General features: G+C 44.4%; 1 protein-coding gene across 2 annotated transcripts in view; it reads right to left on the bottom strand.

Annotated features, from left to right (window-relative positions):
* EVI5L (ecotropic viral integration site 5 like) overlaps positions 1-13,537 on the bottom strand; it is a 123,626-nt gene that overhangs the window by 70,987 nt on the left and 39,102 nt on the right. For both annotated transcript variants that reach the window (XM_077470051.1, XM_077470052.1), the window contains exons 3-4: positions 9,555-9,720; positions 2,159-2,383 (exon numbers count right to left, since the gene is read on the bottom strand). In XM_077470051.1, coding sequence (XP_077326177.1) covers positions 2,159-2,383; positions 9,555-9,720 — 391 coding nt within the window. The remainder of the gene's footprint in view (positions 1-2,158; positions 2,384-9,554; positions 9,721-13,537) is intronic.

Genomic DNA, 13,537 nt, shown 5'->3' with positions numbered 1-13,537 from the left:
ACTCCTAGGAATATTCCTTCTCTGCACAAGATAACATAAGAACTGTGAGTCTTGTACAAAGTAATGATATCAGAGTATCAGGGAAAAATGCAAAAGTGACTTGGCACAGCTGCAAACATATTCCTTAGGATTGTGCCAATTTAAAGGATTTGTAAAGGTTTGTTTCAAAAACAAAAAAAAACAAATGTCATACTTGCCTCCTCTGTGCAGTTGGTTTTGCACAGAGTGGCCCGATCCTCCTCTTCTAGGGTCTGTCAGCAGCGCTCCTGGCTCCTCCTCTTCTTGAGTGCCCAGTTGGAGAGCTGCTTTCCCTTGGGGGGCACTGGTGCGGGAGCGCTCCGTGCCCTGCTGCTGCCTCCATTGACACAGACAGCAGGACTCAGCCCTGCCCCTGACTCCCGCATCATTGGATTTGATTGACAGCCAATGGCTTCGCTGCTATCAATCTATCCAATCAGGACCCTTGACACCGACTGGAGCTGGTGTGCTCGCTCATGCCGCTGGACAGACTGGGTTCACGTAAGTAAAAGGGGGGCTCTGGGGGGGCTGCTGCATCACAGGAGGTTTTTTACATTAATGCATAGAATGTATTAAGGTGAAAAACCTCGAGGGTTTACCACCCCTTTAATATTCTGGATTGAAAGTCTGGTAAGACTGAGAGGTCTTATTTATGCAAGAAGGGTTTCAATGTGTTTTTTTAAATAGGCTTATTTATAAAATGTCAACTCTTTTAGAATACTGAGAACTTGATTGAGTTAATTTGGTATGGGTATAGAAATAAAATGGCACATTTATTGCTACTAAAATAAATACGGGAAGTCCCATTGGTACTATAACAACCTTATTCTCGCTCACTCAACAGTTGTCAGCATATAAAGCCCCTTATTTTCTTTGTATAGGTTCACAGATCATTGCTGATCAGCACAGCCCAATGTACAGTACCTGGTGTATTCAAACACTTAAAGAACTGTTAAAAAGGAGAATGGCCAAAGCTGATTTGACTATACTCCTCCTATGTGTCACATGCGTGAACTTCATTCTGCACTGCTGTGATCCAGTTTCAATAAACAGCGGGCTACGTCACTCAGCCGGTCCAGGCTCAGGAAAGAACCGGACTTTAAAAAGTCTAGATGCCTGAAATGGCAGCGAGCTGCTGAGAGCCTGAGCCAGCTGCTCCCGCCACTTCCTCATCCCAGCACTCCAGGGAGTGCTGGAGTGGCAGAGCAGTCACCAGCTCTCTGCTCACTAAAGACTGAAATCTGAGCGATCAGAGGCTTTTGATTGATCAGTTCTCGGTCTTAGAGCCAGCAGGGCACACATGCAGCACGTATAGATGCTGCATCAACCTAGGCAAGTATGAATGTTCATTTTATTTATTTTTATTAGTTTCCATACTTCTTTTTTAATAATATTCACAATGATGTGTGTACAAGTTCCCCCCACTCGTACAGAAGCTCCAGTGAGTGGCAGCTGCAGGAGAGAGGAGGGAGCGCCAACAACGGCTGGGATACGAGAGCATCCCAGAATTCCTAGTCATTGCCAGGCACTCTTTATTCCCCTGTAGTCACGGCTCACTGCTGATACAAGGGATCACGTGACCGAACCAGACAACATAAGAAAACATACATACACAACTTATTTTATTATTTCGTTGGTCATTTTTTAAGCAGAGTTAGTGTTAAGCTGGAATACCACTTTAATTTCAATTCTCTGGATGTCTTTTCACATAATGGTCTAAGGGTTTACTTCCTCATGCTTCAGAGGAAATTTCACAACAGCTGAATATTTCATAACCCCATACATTTGGCATTCTGAATCTAGCGGTACTGAAGACTATGCAGTCTTCTGATTCAAGCTGTACATGTAAAGTTCCCACACCTACCATACAGATATTCAATGTGGTCACTGGGCAGATAGCGAGGGGCAAATCTCCCCATTGGGGATACAGATGGCAATAATCAACCTACCAAAGATTGCACCCTGTAATGGAAAAGGATGTGCAAATAGGTGCAAATATCTATGCATGTGCGTCTCTATACTTAGACAGGACAGCCAGAACATGTGAAACGGGTGTAATTCGCTCTGATTGCCAGAGCACCAGAGACAAACCAGGAATGGGGATACAGCACATGTAACATCATCAAAATAACAGCATTACCTTCATGACATTGAACAGCCCCTCCTGCCCCAAGCTGTCCTGTCCCCTAAAAAAGTCATGTTCAGGGTAGGTTCGAGCGATGTCTCTGCGGATCAGCTTCTCGCAGGGTGAGGACATTCTCAGTAGGTCGGCATATTGCTTCTTCACTGGCATGTCTGTTGCGTTACACAACATTTGCCATACCATGACTCTGAAGTGATGTGGGATTCCCTTCCGAATTAGCTCCTGTAAGGAAAACATAGTAATAAATACCCAGCTCAGAAACAAAAAGAAAAGAAAAAAAAAAAAAAAAGAGAAAAAAGAAAGAAAGGAAATTAAAAAAAGGAAAGAAAAAAAAAAAAAAAAGGAGGATAAAAAATAAAGAAAGAAAAAGAAAAGAAAAGAAAAAGGAAAGGAAAAGAAAGAAAAAGAAAAGAAAGGGGTAGATGATCACACAATGCATGGTCAATTTAAGGACTCTTTTACAGCTGCAGCAAAGACTGGCGCTCCTCTGCCAAATGAGCTGTGCACAGTTACAGCTTTGCCCCATTTACTTGGGGGGTATAATTCCTGCCACTGCTACAAAGCAAACCAGCATAGCATGTGTACACCCCCAGTCACAGCTAAAGGGGGAGTGGATGTGGGCAGTAAAAATGCAGTTCACATGGTTTTACTGACCCCCCCCCCCCCCCCCAACTGCTAGTGTAAACAAGCACCAATTCTTAGATGTGATGGCTGCCTTCATTTCCTTTTTTAGGCTTTCTTTCTACTATTTTCACCTGGTGATCTGGCTAGCAAGTCTTTTTTTCAAAACAAGCTCTCTTCCAATTGTATCAGTTACAAGGATGTGACAAACCATTTACCACTAGCATGAGTACTTCCAATGATCAGTTTTTATTTATTCATATAAAGCCTTTATCCATAAAAAAAAAAAAAAAAGAAAAAGAAAAACTGTGTTGCTGTAACGGTTTATAAAGTGTGAGCTGGAGTGTGGCCTCAGTATCTAAATCTAATACCCCTCATTTCCCAGACTGACAATGCTGCTGTCCAAAAGGTGCCCCCTGTTCTCCTGAATCCAGAGTGGAGGCATTCTAATACAGGAGGTATGTTACTGGCCAGATCATCAGGTGAAAACAGGGGGGAAAATAAAAAAGAAAAAGAAAAAAAGAAAACGAATGCAGCCACCACATATAGTGATTAGTTAGGTGCAATATTACATTTTGGGATTAATACCACTTTAATGTTGTAAAGATCTCTTTATGCTATTAATTGGAATTTAACCATGGGTGCCAGGCTAAAACTGAAAGCAGCCAATGGGTGCCTGCCATAGGAGGGCTGTCCAGCTGTTGATATAAATATACGCAAGTTAAAAACGTACTGCCAGCACGGTTATCGGCATCACTAATGTGCGGTGTTAGGCGAGGAAGTTTAAAAGGGGAAGTGAAATTTTAGAGAAAGTCTGCCTCGCTCCAACCACCAGAGGGTGTCTGCTCCCCTTCTCCTAGCACCACTACTCTCTTCCCTCTCTGTGGTCATGAAGAAAGGGAAGGAGGAGAGCCGGGTCGGTGACGGGATCTCATAGCACTGGTGAAACCCAGGCTGCACCCTCCACCCAAGGTTATAGGCTGCAACCACCACAAACACCCCCAGGTCATGGTGGGGGAGGGGGGGGGTTAGGGACCGCTGCTCTAGAGAAAAAAAGTCAGCAACTACAAATACTCCAGCTCCTGACTTAATAAAACGACACCGATTTTTTGGTACCTATGGTATGTCTCTTTCGTTTTTTTTTTTATTATTATACCATTATTCTCTGTGAAGCTTGAAAATTTATCTTTAAATAAACTAAATAATATAAATAAAATAAAAAAAGTGCTGGATCCCCGTTTAGGGATCCAACGCTGTTCTCACCCAGGCTGGTTTTTCACCAATCATCGTATCTCCAGCACCAGCATACTTACTGTGGGAAGCCGGTTGCGACGCCTTGCGGCTGCCCTTTGTGCATGATCCCGCAGCCTTCTGGAACCTGTGATGTGTCCTAGAAAGCTGTGGGCAAAGAGAGCCAAACTCCCGCTCAGATCGCCTAGGTGATAGGCACTCGCTCCCACTCCAGCTCATATCAAAACTAGGTACCTGCTCCTCCCCAAATTTTTAAAGTGTCAGTGTCATGTACTAGAGGAGGAGGACATAAAGTAGAACTTCTCCTTTACGGTGAAGTTCTGCTTTAAAGTGATTGTAAAGTCTTTTTTTGTTATACTTACCTGCTCTGTGTAATGGTTTTGCACAGAGCAGCCCAGATCCTCCTCTTCTCGGGTCCCTCTTCGCTGCACCCAGCCCCTCCCTCCTGTCGAGTGTTCCTACAGCAAGCAGCTTACTATAGGGGCACCCGAGCCGAGCTGCAGCTCCGTGTGTCCATTCAGACATGGAGCTGCTGTTCGGCGCCGTCCCGCTCTCTCTCTTGATTGTCTAACTGATTGGCAGCCGTGGGAAACAATGACGCCGCTGCTGTGTCTCAGCCAATTACGGGGGAGAGTCCCAGACAGCCAAGGAACTCATGGACATTGCTGGACAGAGATGGGACTCAGGTAAGTATTAGGGAAGGCTGCTACACACACAGAAGGCTTTTTATTTTAAGGCATAGAACACATTAAGATAAAAATCTTCTGCCTTTACAGCTCCTTTAAAGATTCTCTTTAAGTATGACAGATATCTAAAAAAAAAAAACATCACAAATAAATAAGTGTAATAAAACCAATACAAAGACATTGTACACTTCCAAAGGTTTTCTTTGATTTAACTAACATTAAGGTCATTATATTCCCTGTGCTGTTTGTTTGCCTTACCTTGTAATGATAAGCTCACATGTTGTGTCTGCAGTTTGTAGTGCCATGGCTGATCGAGTCTCCTATGCCCATGTATTCATTCACCTAGCTTGTCCCCATTCACTAAAGGGACAGGTAACTTATTTTACTGGGTCACACAGCATCCAATCCATGCCTTGCTATTTCCTCTGTACTGCATCACAAAATGTGGGAGTGCTAATGTGAAAAACGACTGCATGGTGATCTCTCCATTAATTGCTCTGCCTGTTTGTCTCTGTGTCAGGTCTAATTACTGTGTTGCCCTAACCTGCAGAACACTAGAGTGAGAGACCCAGGAATTGTAGAAAATGTAGGAAGTGGAAATTCTTAGACTACAGACAGAGGTCATGCATGAACAGAAACTTCTGGCACTGGAATGTGAAGATTTGCTCTACTATACCATGCTTACAGGGCAACAAAAGACAAAATTAAACTACATGATCAATGTTCATCTTATGCAGGTGAAAAATACAAGGTGCAGGTAGGAAGGTTTAGAAATGCCTTCAATTAAATGTAAACATGAATTGACTGTTCATGATTAAAGTGCATCAGTCTAGGATCCCTTTAGTACTGTGTAGATCTTCGCCTCTGTGCTCCGGATAATGCACACTGTGCAGAAAACTTCACCCGCTGTGCACACAAATGACTCACCAGAACAATGCGAGCTTTACATAATAAAATGTATTGAGAGCTTGTGTTATGAGGACTCAGTTACGTATAACCTGCTCCAACACTTTATACTGAGCATTTCCCATTTCTCTGCAGAAAAACCCCCAGATCTGGAAACTCTTACACAGAGGCTCTAATAGGCTTCAAAGTAGGGTGGGGTCGGAGCACAGAGAATGCGTACCAAGCCCACCCAGGTGTGTTACAAAAGCGAATGAATATTGGCCATTATAAAACACTGATCCTCCTCCCGGCCAATCAGGAAGCGGGTTTTGAGACCCATCACCTGATTGGCTGGAAGGACAGGCAATCCTATTGGATGCCTAGGAGGATTGTAAGAAACATACAGCGAAAGTGAGGGGGAGGAGAGAAAACAGGAGCGATGCCCACTACCTAGATGGCATAAGTGACAGACAGCGCGCGGGTTTGGTTGTTTGCCGCCACCCCCACCAAAGAAAAGTTACCACTGATACAGATCTCATTTTATGCAGCTGCCCCCTTCACAAGGCCATCTAGGACATTTTTCATGCCCTCTCATTTTGAAATGCTTTGGAAGGAGTGGCCAGGAGAACGCATATTCATTCAGAGAGGGCAACTGCATGGACTTGCTTGTATTTTTTTTAAAAAATATTATTATTGTTTTTTTAATGATAAAGTGGGCTTGAAGGGGCACAACACTATATCGTCATTCTCCAAAATGAATCCATAAACATTCACTAGTGAATGGCTCTGTAATCCATTGTTCATGAAATCGTTTCTTACTGTGCTTTTCTGCCTCCATGTACAAAAATAAATAAATAAAAAATAAAAAGGGGGTATTTGAAGATTTGGAGAAAGTTGAGAAAGATAAAAAGTGTTATTTTTAGAGGTAATCATACATACTTGAATAGCATATTATTTTTTAATATCAGAGTTTAATGTCACTGTAAGTATACTACACTATGGAGTGGGTAGGTGACACCAATGAATTTTGTAACTGTAATCAGGAAAAAACGGTCTCCTCCTGTGGTATGGTGGTGATGTGTCAATTACAAAAGGGACTAAAAAGCAACTCATTAAAGTGGAGTTCCACCCAAAAATGGAACTTCAACTTTAAGTGCCGATGACCCGCCTGACTTGCCACATTTGGCATGTAATTTTTTTGGGGGGGAGCGGATACCCTCTTTTTTAGAGGGATCCAGCTCCCACTTCCTCCCGGGGCACCGCAAGGGAGATCAGCCCCCCCCCCCCCACTCTCGGCAATCATCTGGGAGATGTCACAGGTCCCAGATGATTGCCCGGCCAGTGTCAGTGTGCAGCATGGCTCGTGCATGCGCAGTGCGTGCCCAGCTGTGAAGCCAAAGCCGGTTGCCCACAGTGACAATGCCGGCACCGCAGAGAGGCGGGGGCTTTGTTCCCCCGCATCGCTGGACCCTGGGACAGGCAAATGTCCGATTAATAAAAGTCAGCAGCTACATTTTTTGTAGCTGCTAACTTGTATATGGGTGGAGCTCCACTTTAATGACAAAACACCTGGAGAAAAAAAAAAAATCATAATCTTAGGTTCTCAATCCCACATATATGCCATACCTTACGTTACTTAATAAATACAACCATTCGTTCACAATGACTTACCCACACTTCTTTAGGTTCACCATACAAGATACAATATAACTCTACAGTCTGTTAAAATGGTTGTAAACCCTCACATATACCAGTGAAGTGATTGGCCTCAGATTATACACAAATTAAACAAATCCTTCTATACAATTTGTACCTGTTTATCTGCAGTCTTTGCTTCTCTACATCTGTTCAAAGTGCTGAATTTTAAAAGCTTGTCTGAGCGGTCAGAAAAAAAGGGGAAGAGAACTGAAGTTACACTCTGCAGAGCTCAGTGAGGAGAGCTCCGAGAGCCGATTGGAGGGAAGGGACACACATCTCTCCACACAGGAACAGAGCTGAGGCTGTCAATCTGCTGGAAATCCCTCCCCTGTTCTCTTGTCAGAAGTTACTCATGGCAATACCAAAGGAATAAAGCAGCAGACAGAAGACACTTAGTGCTCCTAATTAAAGAGGAAGTAAACCTTCCTGTATAATTTGTACCTATACGAAAGCCTTATTCTAGACTTACCTATAGGTACTGTAAATATCTCCTAAACAGGCATTGTTTAGGAGACATTTACTGTATACTGCGCCAATGATGCCATCGGCGCGTGTGCTCTGAAGTAACGGCCGCCTATGCCATTTCTTCTGAAGCGCGTGCCGTGACTGGTGGCTCCTGTGCAGGAGTGACATCACGTGGCTCCGGCCAGTCACACAGCCGGAGTCCGTAGCCCCAGAAGACAGGCGAAGATGGATGCGGGGACAACGCAGGGCTTCGTTTGCAAGTGTCACATAATGTGCTAGTATGCAATGCATATTTCATGTTTGAGGTTTGCAACCACTTTAACTTTAGATTTACCAGAACTATGTAACAAACACCTACATTAAATATCGAATCAATCTCTATCCAGTCAGGTAGGTTCTTGACCAGCATAAAAGTTGATGGATCAAAATGAGATTGTATAGAGGAATTAGAACGTCTGGTGAGCTTTAGCTTTCAGTCCTTTCTCCTGCACTGGTCTGTTATTGGACAATAAAGGGGCAGAAGCTCATTAGTGAAGTCAGTCCTCTGCTCACCCAACTTTTTTTTTTTTTATTTTTTTTTTACCTTTCAGACCTATGCAAAGTGATGGATTACAAACAGACTTCTAGTAGCGATTCTTCACCTCCCAGTCAATATGCTGCTTTACAGAGAAATAAATAAAGCAAAAATAAAGGCAGAATTGGGCACTTACGCTAATACCCTGTACACACGGTTGGACTTTCAGACGGAAAATGTGCGATCGGATTGTGTTGTCGGAAAATCCGATCGTGTGTGGGTTCCATCTGACTTTTTCCGTCTGAATTTCCGACACAAAGTTTGAGAGCAGGATCTAAAATTTTCTGACAACAAAATCCGATGGACAAAGTGCCACACTTGCTCAGAATAAATTACGAGACGAAAGCTATTGGCTACCGCCCTCTTTATAGTCCCATCGTACGTGTTGTACGTCACCTCGTTCTGAACGATCTGACTTTCCGACAACTTTGTGCGACCGTGTGTATGCTAGACAAGTTTGGGCCAAAATCCGTCTGAAAAAATCCGATGGATTTTGTTGTCGGAATGTCTGGCCGTCTGTACAGGAAATTACAGCATTTAAAGCACAGCTGCTTGTATGTTGTTCTTTTCTTTTTTTTGCACCATGAAATGCAGTGAGTCCTCCACTTCTACTCCAGTTCTGGGCTGTCCTCCAATGACTCGGGATGAAGCTGACTTTATAGTGGCCGTGCCACTCTCTGCATTGATACTCTATGATTGGTGCCGTGGTTATGTCCCCTCAGGCACCCTGCATTTATAGTATGTCCTCAGTCTACTGCATTGAATGACTTAGGGCATAATTTAAGCCAGACGAATGAGGGCACCTTGTGGTTAAAAAAAGATGTACTACAAGGGACTACTCCAGATTGAGGGTAAGTACTGCAAACCAGAGCTGCATTTTTTTATTTCGCTCACAGGCTGGGGTTACATTTTAGCTAACACTATTTCCAGGAGTCAGTAAACAGTTGGGCATTTAAATTAGTTTAATGATTAAGTAACACATTACTGAATTTGCTTTAAATTTTTACATTAAGTTCTGCTTTAACAAAGGCCAAGTAAGGGTTAGTGTACAACGTTCCAGTCTCACAGCATTAATATGATCGACATTAATGATTGCCAGCGATGTAACCATTTACTCTGCTATTGTGTATAACCCATCAGGCAGAACATAGAGCAGCATTCTTGACCAGACCCACATAACTGAAGACTCCAACCACCTGCCCGTCTTACTGACCTTCAGCAGCTTCTCCTTTCTCCTGGTCCACTCCTCCCAGTGGGTGACAATGCGTCCCCATAACTCCCAGCTGTCCTGGTCCAAAGGTGGTGGCCCCGGGGAGGTGACGCTGGTCCTGCAGGATCCAGTAACACTTCTCAGTGACTTGGAGTCAGCTTCCAGAAGCCTGTGGAACACAATTACAGCCTTAGAAATACAAATTTATCTACACAAATTATCTACACTTGGTAATATTGCCTAAGTATAAAACAACTAAAATGGTCCGTTTATTATATCTGGAAAAGTAATTGACAGTTAACTACTGCGGCCAAGATTTTGACTTGTTCCGTATTACTTAGAAGAGATCTTGGCTTGCATACATAGACATTCCCAGCTGATGAAGGCAAAAGCATTCCTTGGTGAAATCCAATGTGCACACCGACATACAGTTAGACTGTAATGAATATGCATTACAGATTTTGCACTTTGATGCTTTATTTAATCCCAACTGTCTTTTACTCCGTCCCCAGAGCATCCCACACCCCATTAGCTACTCCACGCACAAACGCAACCTTCATCCCATTTACATTTTATTTTTTCCCTGGACATCTACTCTTTTGATCACATGATGAGTAGGGCCCTCTATTTGCTCTTCTTCCCTCCAGCAGTGGGCAGTACATACTTTGCAGTAGTACTGGGAACCTGGGCCAATGTGAGGACACTAAAACTTGGAAAAGTACGACCTGGAGGGGGGTAGAGCCTAGAGTCCAAGAATCAGGCATGGGGTAATTATGTAGGCTGCAGCTGTTGGCCTGCTTTTAAAAATTCTAGTTGCCTAGCTATGCCTGACTTCAAGACTCAAAACATGCATGTAAGCAAATAAAAAATAAAAAAAGTCAGGGAAAAGGGAAGGTTGGAGATTTAAACCACCCAACAAGTCTATTCTGTAACTCCAGGGCCCTAGTTGAAATCTTTGCGAAACTTTCCTGGGTCTGCACACCTATTGTTATCATGAAGGGCTCTTCCCCTCCTAAATGTTGCGTTTCATACAAGGAAAGATGTGACCGTTGATTGAATGGGTCTTTTAAAATAGTGTACAGTGAAAATATTCTTCCTGGACTTCTGCTTCATGCTGAAGACAAGAAGGGGTGAAGCAATAAGGTAGCTCAAACAATGATGAAAGGCAAAGTGCACCGACCCATAGCAACCAGAAACACCGTTCACGGATGGTAGGCTGAAAAAGGGTAGACTCCAGACCAACTGATAACAGATAACAAGTTCTTGAGATGCAAATAAGGAACAAGTTCTTCAATTTTTCATCCCAATGTACCTGCATGGTGCCATCCTATACCTCACGCTTTTGTCTCTTTTCTGGTGATCTGGGAACACCCCTACAGGCGCCATGCTGCCTCCGACATGGAACAAAATGCCAGTACCTGAGGATTACTCACATTTACTGTACAAATCAATTTCAACCCTGCCATAAAAGACAGAATATGATCGGAGGTGCCAGTAGCATACAGGGAGAAAGTTACACATCACATGCTTCAGAAATAGAAGGGACATGTCATTTTAGAGGGCTGGAAATAACAGTTTTCATACAATCCAAACAACTTATTTATTTAGAGAAGGTATGAAAGGCATTTGGAGTAAAGTTGGCCATACATGGATCCTAATTCAGACAGTTCAGTAGGGACAAAATAAATAAATAAATGTACATCTATGGGCTGCCTAAGTAACCAATATGTACCAATCTCAATTTCAGCAAGTAACCTGTACTGTGATACTTACAATTTGAAAGTATAAAATAGTTATTTTAATGCTTATACAGTTGGTATAGAAAATAATTACTCCCCCCCCCCCCTTTAAAAAAAAAAAAAAAAAAAACACACATTTTGTTGCTTTGCAGCCTGAAATGAAGACAGGTGCAGTTTTTGTTGCATCCATTTGTATTTACCCAGTGCACCTTATATCTTTTTTCACTTGGATGTTAGAACACCAAAAATACATAAAAAAAAAACTTCACAAAGAGAATCACTGAGTTGGAAAAAGGATCACTCCTCTTCTAAAAAATTGTGGTGTAGCTAGTCACCCTCTCAATGGCACACAAAGCCATTTGACTGTCAACTGTGATCAGCTGTGGTCATTTTGATTACCTCAGCATGAAAAGAGCTTTCCTGGAGTATTTGTGTCCCTGGTAGTGCAACTGAAGCAATCAACTATGAGTGGCAAGGCACTGTCAAAAGATCCAGATCCAAACTCTGTAGCTGGATCTCACTGGGATCTAGCAGTACAGACTGGGGAGTGGGCAGTGGGTGCTGGAGGGCAGATATCGCTATTAGTATGGACTGGGGAGTGAGCTGTGAGGGCTGGAGGGTAGATATCGCTAGTAGTATGGACTGGGGAGTGAGCTGTGAGGGCTGGAGGGTAGATAGCGCTAGTAGTATGGACTGGAGAGTGAGCTGTGAGGGCTGGAGGGTAGATAGCGCTAGTAGTATGGACTGGGGAGTGAGCTGTGAGGGCTGGAGGGTAGATATTGCTAGTAGTATGGACTGGGGAGTGAGCTGTGAGTGCTGGAGGGTAGATAGCGCTAGTAGTATGGACTGGGGAGTGAGCTGTGAGTGCTGGAGGGTAGATAGCGCTAGTAGTATGGACTGGGATGTGAGCTGTGAGTGCTGGAGGGTAGATATTGCTAGTAGTATGGACTGAGGAGTGAGCTATGAGTGCTAGATAGCGCTAGTAGTATGGACTGGAGAGTGAGCTGTGAGGGCTGGAGGGTAGCTATCGCTAGTAGTATGGACTGGGGCGTTATCCCACTGGCGACATGGATACTGGGTAGTGAGCTGCGTGCATTTGTGTAGATCTTTTTGATGACATAAGTGACTTCTATTTACCAATTTTGTTGGTCACATGAATATCGGGGATGTGAGCGGTGTATAATGAGGTATAGATCTTGCTGGTGACATGCATGCTGGGAAATTAGCTATATATACTATGGTGTCATTGATACTGAGAGGCGTGCTGGAATGCAGAGATTGAATGAAGTGTGCAGCGTGTACTGGGGTGCAGATCTCACTGGTGACAAGGGGACTGGAGAGAGTGAGCTGCGTGTACTGGGGTGCAGATCTCACTGGTGACAAGGGGACTGGAGAGTGAGCTGTGTGTACTGGGGTGCAGAGCTCACTGGTGACAAGGGGACTGGAGAGTGAGCTGTGTGTACTGGGGTGCAGATCTCACTGGTGACAAGGGGACTGGAGTGAGTGAGCTGCGTGTACTGGGGTGCAGATCTCACTGGTGACAAGGGGACTGGAGTGAGTGAGCTGCGTGTACTGGGGTGCAGATCTCACTGGTGACAAGGGGACTGGAGAGTGAGCTGCGTGTACTGGGGTGCAGATCTCACTGGTGACAAGGGGACTGGAGAGTGAGCTGCGTGTACTGGGGTGCAGATCTCACTGGTGACAAGGGGACTGGAGAGAGTGAGCTGCGTGTACTGGGGTGCAGATCTCACTGGTGACAAGGGGACTGGAGAGTGAGCTGTGTGTACTGGGGTGCAGATCTCACTGGTGACAAGGGGACTGGAGAGAGTGATCTGCGTGTACTGGGGTGCAGATCTCACTGGTGACAAGGGGACTGGAGAGTGAGCTGCGTGTACTGGGGTGCAGATCTCACTGGTGACAAGGGGACTGGAGAGAGTGAGCTGCGTGTACTGGGGTGCAGATCTCACTGGTGACAAGGGGACTGGAGAGAGTGAGCTGTGTGTACTGGGGTGCAGATCTCACTGGTGACAAGGGGACTGGAGAGAGTGAGCTGCGTGTACTGGGGTGCAGATCTCACTGGTGACAAGGGGACTGGAGAGTGAGCTGCGTGTACTGGGGTGCAGATCTCACTGGTGACAAGGGGACTGGAGAGAGTGAGCTGCGTGTACTGGGGTGCAGATCTCACTGGTGACAAGGGGACTGGAGAGAGTGAGCTGCGTGTACTGGGGTGCAGATCTCACTGGTGAC

The sequence above is a fragment of the Lithobates pipiens genome, unplaced genomic scaffold, assembly GCF_037356315.1.
Source record: "Lithobates pipiens isolate NorthernLeopardFrog02 unplaced genomic scaffold, aLitPip1_a1.2 Scaffold_8, whole genome shotgun sequence".
Taxonomy (NCBI): domain Eukaryota; kingdom Metazoa; phylum Chordata; class Amphibia; order Anura; family Ranidae; genus Lithobates; species Lithobates pipiens.
Note: the sequence above shows the minus strand (reverse complement) of the source record. Positions and strands in the feature narration are given on the sequence as shown.